This window comes from Zingiber officinale, chromosome 9B (assembly GCF_018446385.1).
Source record: "Zingiber officinale cultivar Zhangliang chromosome 9B, Zo_v1.1, whole genome shotgun sequence".
Taxonomy (NCBI): domain Eukaryota; kingdom Viridiplantae; phylum Streptophyta; class Magnoliopsida; order Zingiberales; family Zingiberaceae; genus Zingiber; species Zingiber officinale.
In genome coordinates, this window is record NC_056003.1 from 23,772,465 (window position 1) to 23,782,835 (window position 10,371).

Consider the following 10,371-nt stretch of genomic DNA (forward strand, 5'->3'; position numbering starts at 1 on the left):
CAACCAATAAATTTTTTTGAATGAAATCGATACCAACAATAACAACAATCATACTTTATCTCACTAAATGAGATTGGCTATATGAATCCTTCATTGAGCTCTATCTCTCATGATACCATCATCTATATTTAAATAAAATTTATCTTGGTTTATCGTGACTAACCAAATCTTTTTTGTTCTTCCTCTTCCTCGTTTGATATACGTATTTGTCATAGTTTTACATCGCCTAACTGGAGCATTTATTGATCGTCTAAGTACATATCCGTACAATCTTAAACGTGTCTCTCGGAATTTTCTCTCAATAGATACAACTTCGACTTTCTTTCTAATGCTCTTATTTCTTATTCTGTTCATTATCGTATTTCTACACATTCACCTTAACATCCTCATCTCTGCAACTCTCATTTTCTGCTCATGTGCTCGAGTTATAACCCAACACCTAGCTCCATATAACATAGCAGGTCTAACTGCGATTTTGTAGAATTTTCCTTTAAGTTTTAGAGGTACTTTACGGTCACATAAAACACTCGACGTTCTCCTCCATTTCAACCATCCTATTTGTATTCTATGTAAGACATCTCTCTCAATTCCTCTATCATTTTGCAAAAATGATCCTAAATATATAAACCTCTCGATTCCGGGCAACTCGTCGTCTCCTATCTTAACAATTGTCTCATTATATCTAATATTGCTAAACTTAAATTCCATATATTTTGTCTTTAGTATATTAAGTCTAAAATATTTCCTTTTTAGTATTTTCCGCTAAGATTCTAATTTAGCATTTACTCCTTCATGTGTTTCATTTACCAAAATAATGTCATCTGCAAATAACATGCACCATGGTACCGTGTCTTGAATATGTGAGTGAGTTCGTCCATAATTAGTGTAAAAAGATACAGAGTTAGAGTTGATTCTTGATATAATCCTATCTTTATTGGAAATGCTTCAGTTACTCCGCCTGAAGTCTTTACATCCTCGTGCATATCCTTAATTAATTCAATATATATTACGCTAACATCTTTCTTCTTTAGAATTTTTCATATAATTTCTCTTAGGACTCTACCATAAGTTTTTTCTAAGTCAATGAATATCATGTGTAGATCTTGTTTTTGCTCCTGATATTTTTCAATTAGTTGTCTAAGAAAATGTATAGCTTCTATTGTCGACCTTCCAGACATGAACCTAAATTGATTTTCGGTCACCATGGTCACATTCCTTAATCTTTTTTCTATTAATTTTTCCTAAAATTTCATGGTATGACTCATTAGTTTAATACCCCTATAGTTTGCACAATTTTGTATGTCTCCCTTATTTTTATATAAAAAAATTAGAGTACTTATTCTTCATTAATAATACTTTTTTTCGTTTTCAATATCATATTAAATAATTTTGTAAGTCATTTAATACCTTGTTTCCTTAGGCACTTCCATACTTCTATGGGAATATCATCTGGTCCAACGACTTTTTCATTGTGCATCACATTTAAACCTTGTTTTATTTCTGAAGTTTGAACCCTACGATAAAAATTTAAATTTCTATTCTTATTTGACCTATTTAAATTACCTAAGTTAAGTTGATCATCTAAACCTTCATTAAAAAGATGATGAAAATACCTCTTCCATCGTTCTTTTATTTCTTTCTTGTTTACCAGTATTCTGTTACATTCATCTTTAATATATTTTATTTATATAAGATCTCTTGTTTTCTTTTCTCTCACTTTAACTATTCTATAAATATCTCTTTCTCCATCTTTTGTATCCAATTTTTGATATAATTGTTCAAAAGTTTTATTCTTTGCTTCATTCACTACTATCTTAAATTCTTTTTTAGCTATTGTATATTTTTTTAGGTTTCCCTCGTTCTTACAAATATATAATTCCTTATAAGCTATTCATTTTTCCTTCACTTTCTCTTGTACTTTCTCATTCCACTACCAAAATTCTTTACTTAGTGGTGCATGTCCCTTTGATAAGTACACTCTTAGCTACTATTTTCAACTTTGATATCATCTTATTCTATGTTGTATTAGAATCACCATATATTTCACCTAATACTTGTACTCCTACCTTCTCCTTGAATATATTTTGTTTCTCATCCTTTAACTTCCACCACTTAATTCTAGGAGTCATATATATATTTTTTCTATTGATATTATGCTTAAGGCGTATATCCAATACTATTAACCTATGTTAGGTAGTTAAGCTTTCTTCAGGGATGACCTTACAATCTTTACAAATCTTTCTATCCTTCTTCCTAATCATAAGAAAGTCAATTTGCGATTTATTATTCCCACTTTTGAACGTGACTAAGTGCTCTTCTCTTTTCTTAAAAAACGTATTAGCTAATATAAGGTCATATGCTATCGCAAAATCTAATATAGTTTTCCCATCCTCATTTCTTGTTCCAAACCCATAACCCCTATGCACCCTCTCATATTCCTCATTTTTCACTCCGACATGCTCATTTAGATTACCTCCTATTAAAATTTTCATTTGGCGAAATGTTTTGTAATATTTCATCCAAGTCATCCCATAACCTTGATTTGGTAGCTTCATCTAATCCTACTTGTGGTGCATATACGCTAATTATGTTCATAGTTTCTTTTGCCACTATTATCTTAATGACTATAATTCTATCCCTTTTTTAACTACTCCTACAACCTCATCCTTTAACGAACTATCTACAACAATACTCACTCCATTTCTTGCTTTACTCTTTCCTATATACCATAACTTAAACCCGAGTTTTCTATCAGTTTTGTCTTGTCACCTACCCATTCTGTCTTTTGTATACACAAAATACTAATTCTTCTCCTAATCATTGTATCTACTACTTCCATTGATTTAGCAGTGAGGTTTCCTATGTTATATGTTCAAAATCTTAGATTATTAATTTTCCTATCATATTTGTTCTTATTCAACTTATGGTGTGAGAACTCTTGCCTATTTAGCACTACATCCAAGTTCTCATGGAGATGTAGCAATCCTTGCCGATACGTTACAGTCGAACTCTGCAATGCGAACTCTTGCATATTTAGCACTGCATCCGAGTTCTGGAAATGTAACGATCTTTATTGAGTTGTACAACGCGTTTCTTCCGGGGAACAACCTATTATTAGTATAATAGTTTAGTGGATCTATTCATTAAATATTTGTCATAGTTTTAATGCTGACTGGCAACCTAACATAACCCTTCTTTATCCGGACTTGAGATCGATCATGACTAGATCGTCACAAGCGAAGTTTTGAAACGAACCGATAACCTTTTTAAAGGTTATCGATGTTCTAGATACTTTTGAATATGCATAAATTGTACTTGAGATTTACTTAATAAATGAAATAGAAATAAAAAAATGATCCTAGATTATATAAAAACAAATATTTTGATACTAATCATTGTTTTTTCTTCATGCTCAATTAATATTGAGCTTTTAACTTTGTCATTGCCATGAAAGTTGCATGATGGAGTCAGAAGTTATGAAACGTTATTAGCTTGAATGAAGGCAGATGATTAATAGGTACCCGATCTGTAAGATTACTGTAAATTCTCCATTTTCTCTTTCACGGAACGAAAGGACACAAGCAATGGAACAGGTCTGTCTAAGCTCTGTTCTCAAGCAAAACCTTCCCCGGGACACAGTGATATCGAGGAAACTATGAGCTTTATCAATTTTTGCCAACAAAATGAAAAGGTTTGGCAGTTGCAGAACACTTCAAGATATACCTTACAATGGCTGATGGAGACTACCAGGAATCGCATCTGCCTAGCAAACTGTTCGATCCTATCACTTCCTTCACGGAGGTGTTGTACACTTGCATTGCAAATGCAAATCGATTCAGAGACCATGCCAACTCAGGCTAGTAGGCGCCTCCGTGCATCTTCAGATCCCCATGCCCTCTCCTTCCAAAGGCTTTCCACCTCCTCAAAGCTCAGGCCTTTTGTTTCTGGAACAAAAAGTACCACAAACACAGATGCTGCCACTGCGATTCCAGCTATGATCAAGAAAGTCCCAGCTGTCCCCACAATTGCAACTATCGACAGGAATGTTTGCGAGACAATCAGGTTTGAAACCCAATTCACAGTAGCAGACATGCCTCCGCCCACCCCCCGGTAGGCCTCCGGGTAAATCTCTGAGTTGACTGCCCATGGAACAGGGCCCATCCCCGGAGAGAAAAAGCCAATGTATAGAACAAGCCCTAAAACAGCAACCCAGCCTAGGTTCCTGTCACAGGTGGTATGAAGGGCTTGCATCTCACATAAGTGAGACTTAATTCCTGATGATTGCAAAAAGAATGCCCCCGAAAGTATGAGAAGTGACATAACAACACCTGCTAGACTGCAGAGTGTTAATCGACGCCTGCCGCAGCGATCAATGAGGAAGATTCCTAAAATTGTACCAGCTGCATTCATCCCAGCAACAATCAGAGAGAGCAGCAGCGCAAGTTGGTTCGAAGTAAAACCAGCCATCTGGACAATCGTGGGGCTGTAGTACATAACTGTATTTATTCCAGTGAACTGCTGGAAAGCCTGCCACAAGCAAATTTACAAAGAATAAGTTATCAATGCATACATAACTGACAGTGCATAAAGAGTCCATAATGCAAGTTAAAAGCAAATATTAGAAAGAATTTACTATTCCACAATTTGCAATGGTAATCTGCCTAACTGATGTGCAAAACGTTTTCTAGAAAATTGATCCATTGAATCTAAAATTATTCTTCACTGAAAAATCAAGCAATCTGGAGGTCATTCAACTAGCATACTAAATATTAGAAGTCATTGTGATCAACTACATTTAATACCTGAACCATTATACAGGAGTTTATTTTCCTAAGGGACTAAAAAAAAATCTAAATTGACAAATGCAACCCGATAGCAAGTGCCTTGGAGTTCATGAGAACCAAAGTCTAACATACAATCTAGCTTAATGGATAGTGTGACCTTACAGATTGATGATCAGGATGCTGGATCAGGTATAATGTTGTATTTTACTATGTCATTTAAAAAATATTTTGATGAAGGATATGTTGTTTTTACAAGGCTTAGCAGAACTGATTAATTCGAAAGATGTGAAATCAGATGGTAAGAAGAATGACACAGATTGACAAATGACTGACAAGCTAGATTATGTTATGATTAGCAGGTGGAAACATCATAGCATTATTCACCATATGATATGCTTCAAAGCATCTAAATAAGTTTCAGGGGATTCTAAGTCAAATGGTTGCAAAAAAGTTTGTTTAGAATGATGGGATGCAATGACTGATATTTTGCTTATTCAGTGCCAAATACTTGGAAGACTCTTGTTATGCTGAATAATTCAGCACCTGAAGTAAGTTGAATTTTGCTAGGGATAAAGACAACATTCTGATAGAATGAGGAGCACAATGGTTACACTACAGGTTCTAGAGATGAAACACTTACCAAAGGAGTAAAGCTAGAAAAGCCATGGACAATGATCAGTTAATCAGTAGGTCAAAGAGTAAAGAAAAAGAAATATTTTGACTATGAAAACATGAACACTTTAAGAACTGTAGAAAATCAAAAGGGTAACAAAAAGCAGCAAAAGGTAGATTACTAGACTACTGCAACAGTTACTCTATCATCAAAGCATGAATTATCACTAATTTAGGATACGAGATTGGGTACACATCCTTAACACTTTGAGAAGAATTGTAGATAATCAAAAAAGAAACAAAAGGCAGATGACACAACAGTTGCTACATCATCAGATCTTTCTGATACGAAATGGATTGTGTACCTAGAAGCACCAATGTGCCATATCAATGTCTCTAAGAGAGGATATTTTATTACCTATAGAACAGGAAACTTGTGAAAATAGGCAACAGAACTATTAGCAAGATCTGGGAATAGGTGGTAGGAATACAAATTTAGACTAACACAAATTTTTATGGTTTTGAGGAATGTTCATCGGATCTACACATAAATTCAATTTTACTAAATTTTCTGAATCTGGAGATTAACTGGAGGGTTACTCATGATTGCTAGAGGAAGTATTTGATGTACACAATACAAGACAAGAGTGTGGGTTTTGACCTTATAGTTGTATGCTATGTTGGATGATGGATCCATCAACATATAACACGAGACTAGGACACATGATAGAGGCATTTGAACTTGTGGGCTAAGCAATCTCTTATTACACTAACTAAGCATGTGAAGTCGAATCCTTATGATCATTGCTTGTTTGAAAAGTGGCATAGAGTCTCTTTTGGTACTGGAGCAGAGAGGAAAAGGAACAAGCTGGAGCTAATTCATTACGATGTTTGTGGTCTTATTAAGGTGGAGTTCTTAGGTGGTCGCAGGATCTTTGTCACTTCTATTGATGATACTTTGAAGAAGACTTGGGTTTATACGCTATAACAATTACATGTTATGGTTGAGAACGAGAGACAAAAAAGGTTAAATGTCTTAGATGATAATGGAGAGTACACGTCTACTGAGTTTAAGGGGTACTTAACCTAAGAATAGTACATGACATGGGTTTATACAACCTAAGAAACCTAAACACACAATAGAGTTGTTGAGCAAATGAATAGGACCATTATGGAGTAAGTGAAGAGCATGATGAGAATAGCATAGTTAATCTATTGAACAAGCCTCCATCAGTGCCTTTTAGGTTTGATATCCTAGAGCGATCTTGGATAGAAAAATTCATCTTATGCTCATCTGAGGATATTTGTAGGCCTTTATGTCAAACTCAGTTGTCCAAGGGACCATGAGTTTGACCAAGGGACCAAGTGTCTTTTATCCCAAGTGAAAGCCTCCACAAACAGTATAGATCAATGAACTTGTTTTGCATCTGACTCATAGCCGATTGGAACTGAAATCTATTTTGCATGTACTTGTAAAGTGCAATTCACTTTCAGTAAGCTAAATATCAAAGATTTGGAATCTAATGTCACATTTTTTAATCTTTAAGGAAGATGATTGGCAGGTCTAATAAAGAAGAGATCTACTATGTCTCAAGAAGTGGTCCTCCCCTAAGACAATAGTCTCCAAATAAAATCTCTACCCTGAGCTGGTTGAACAGTTTAGTGGGGGTGGTATTGTGGTCATTTCCTACTCACCTCTTTTTCCCTTACTCCTTTCCATCTCACAAGTAAACAAATTTCTTCCATCCTCTTCCCACCTCCTCACTCTCCCCCTATATTTCCTCCTCCCTCTCCAACTTCCCTCCTCTGAAATAAACTGGCTGTTAGTTCCTGAAAGTATATCATATTGGCACATGGATTTACTTGGAACATGAACCTAATCATGCAACTAGCAGAAACTGATTGGAAAAAAAATCTAAAAGGCTTTGAGTAAGATACCTGAAATGAAATACTTAGACATCCACCAATCAGTTCTGCAGCCCAGCCAGACCAAATTGTTGTCACTACAATCTCAGTGTTTTTCCTAAATTGTTTTTGTAGGCAGTGGCATTGATGATTTGCGATTTATTTCATCTTAGTTCACAACTGCCAAAAATGCTTATAATTTCTCAGCATCTCTTAAATTACTCTGCTATTTTACACCATGTATGTACATGCTTTGTGTGTGTGTGGCAGTGTAGGTGTGTATACAAACACAAAATTTGTGTAATCTACTCACAGAACCAATCTAACTACAAGAATAAATCAAAATATTTGCCCCTGCACAGTGCTAGTTTGATTTTCCATCTTTTGGACTTAAACAAAATGCTTTTGTAATTTTGTCATATAAGTTAATATAACTGAGGTTTTATTGACTTGAGAAATTCAGAATTCTGAAAGAAACATTATCTCACTCACCTGAAGGCCAGCTCCTGCAAGAAATGCAAGCCGCATTTCTTTCGAATTAAGAACATCAAAGCATCCAACATTCTGTGAGTTCATGTCTTCCTCAGAAGCAACTGTCAGTTCATCTATCTCATTCTCCAAGCGATGAGGATCATAGATCTTTGAGAGAACTGTTATGGCCTCAGTTTTATCTTTCTAGATATCGAGGAAGATTTAATATTAAAGGTCAACATTTAACCACAAAAAACAGGGAGCAGAACAAAATTTAACAGACTGCAGTGAGTTAATTCACCTTCAGAAAAAGCCAGCGAGGTGATTCAGGGAGAAACAGCATTAGAGCAAACTGTATCACTGCTGGCAGTGCAGCAACTCCAAGCATCCATCGCCAAGTGCCTGGAACCTATCACCGGATGTGTTCAATTAATCAAATATCAAGGAACAAGAGTACTAGACTGACAATAATTCATAGCATTCCATGATTCATATCAAGGAACAAGAGTACTGCTGGATGCACAACAAACACTAGAAAGTAAATAATTAAGCTACAATTTATAATGAGTGCATTACTCCATGATTCATAATCAAAAGCACATAATAATGCTATTAGGACAAATCACCCTCTAGAAAAGAACATTAACCCAAATTAGTAAGTGAGAACAGAAAAAGACAGAAAATAGAGTGACTATGGAAAATACTGGACCAAAATAAGATCTATGTCACTGACCTTAGGAGTTAGGACGTGATTTCTAGTTCTTGACTTGTGGTTGTCATAAGCAATGCAGTTTTGGAATGTGGGTTACATATAAGTGTTTAAAAACATAGGGGCACCAACATACATCCTAAAATCTTTATTGCCTACTGATATCATTAGGATATAAAAATGAATTTACCTGAGTAAAAGAAAGATTTACAAGGTAAGAAAGAAACTGTCCCCCTGTGATCATGAGTACATTCATGCTAACTAGACCTCCCCTGATTTCTGAAGGTGATACTTCAGCAATATAAACGGGAGCTGTAACTGATGCTATTCCAATGCCCAAACCAACAAGAAGCCTTCCAAATATGAGAAGGTACGGATCTGGAGCAACGCACATCACAACAGATCCAATGGCAAAAATGATATCAGCAAGAAGAAAAGCTTTCTTCCTCCCATAGGCATCATTCACCCATCCACCACCTGCAGCTCCAATTATAGCTCCTGCTATTGCCATGCTGACAATTGTTTCCTACGAACAATTCAATAGTTCAGAAATACGTTCACATAACATAAACACTGTCCTTATCCTATTTACCTGTAAAACATGGTTTTCAGCCACCGCATCAAAATCGTCACGAATATAAAGAAGGGCACCAGATATAACACCTAAAGAACAAAATTAATTAGCCTTCTGCCACTCGCATGATTGATCGTCCTAACGACATTAGTCAAATGATGCATATTTGTGAAAATATCAAATTCTAGTAACAAATGGAAAGTATCACATTAAACATTATAATGATCGTCGACCACTCCATTATGAAAAGTGCTAAAACGAACAGTTTCTGCAATAAAAAAATTTCCTTGTAGATACAGATCCTACTAACAGAGACACAGAATAAATCCTTAACCCAAGTTACACAAAAAGCATAGATTTGGGACTATAAAAACGAAGAAGTATAGATTTAGTCACCGGTATCGTATCCAAATAGAAAACCACCGATGCCGGCAGTGAGGGTGAGGCCGATCACGTAGAAATTGCTAAAGTAGTAGGTATCCCTCTCCGCCGAGGCATCGATGAGGCCCGAGCTCCCAGGAGAAGACTGTATCGTCATCCTCCGTTGCAGCAAAGCCCAAACCATGCTCACAAATCCACCAGCCAAAGGTTCAACTCGAACTACTAGAACTCCCACAAAATCAAATACTTAAGATATTTCACCAGAAATAAGATTAACGAGGTTTTTGGTCGGACGGCCAATAAATCACTGAGAAAGCCTAGTCCACGGCTTCTAAGTCTCAATCAAACACGAAGCCGAACAAAACCGATGTCTCTTCCCATTGCTCCGGTCGCTCGAAGATTCAGTACAGAACAGCTTCAGGAGAACCAAATCAAAGCAAGAAGCGATGGGACGCAACCTCCTACCGCCGATTGCGATCACCGAAGCATGACGATGAGACGAGCTTTCGTTTCCCTATTGCCTTTCGGCATTTTGTTTCTACTGATAAGCTGCATTGCTTCAATCAGCGAACAAGGTTCTTCTGCATTGTTGAACGAAAGGGTAGAACGGTTCACGCTCTAGTTTCCTGTTTGCTGTCTGACGAACACAAGCAAATCATTTCCATCTGCTACAAGGATGCTACATGATCCTCTTCCCGAAAATGATGTGTACCTATGTCTCCTTACCGATCAGACAGATTAAATCATATCTAAAGAATACAATACACATCACGAGAATATCATAGTCGTCCGATCGACGAGGGGACACAGGTATATGTCATTTTTGGGACAGAGGATCTCATCTCCTATATCACGCAGTGTCTGACGTAGTTTGGATCCTCTGTTCTAAATTTTTCTGTCTCCGTATCCCCTATCGATTTGATGGATCAGATTAT

At 36.2% G+C, this 10,371-nt stretch overlaps 1 protein-coding gene across 1 annotated transcript; it reads right to left on the minus strand.

Annotated features, from left to right (window-relative positions):
- Positions 1-3,534: 3,534 nt before the first annotated feature.
- Positions 3,535-9,993, minus strand: LOC122023855 (inositol transporter 1-like). The gene is made up of 6 exons (XM_042582242.1): positions 9,452-9,993; positions 9,074-9,144; positions 8,672-9,007; positions 8,074-8,181; positions 7,794-7,976; positions 3,535-4,527 (listed from the first exon to the last, which is right to left on the minus strand). Exons 1-6 carry the CDS (start codon positions 9,618-9,620, stop codon positions 3,853-3,855), a joined length of 1,542 nt encoding a protein of 513 aa, XP_042438176.1. The 5' UTR covers positions 9,621-9,993; the 3' UTR covers positions 3,535-3,852.
- Between the last annotated feature and the right edge of the window lie 378 nt (positions 9,994-10,371).

Bases quoted from the DNA above. Each gene is read 5' to 3' on its own strand.
- LOC122023855 (XM_042582242.1), bottom strand. From the start codon at position 9,620: ATGGTTTGGGCTTTGCTGCAACGGAGGATGACGATACAGTCTTCTCCT. The intron at 9,008-9,073 runs GTAAATAGGATA...AATTGTTCGTAG, and splicing joins CTGAAAACCATGTTTTACAG to GAAACAATTGTCAGCATGGC. The intron at 8,182-8,671 runs GTAAATTCATTT...ATCCGGTGATAG, and splicing joins TAAATCTTTCTTTTACTCAG to GTTCCAGGCACTTGGCGATG.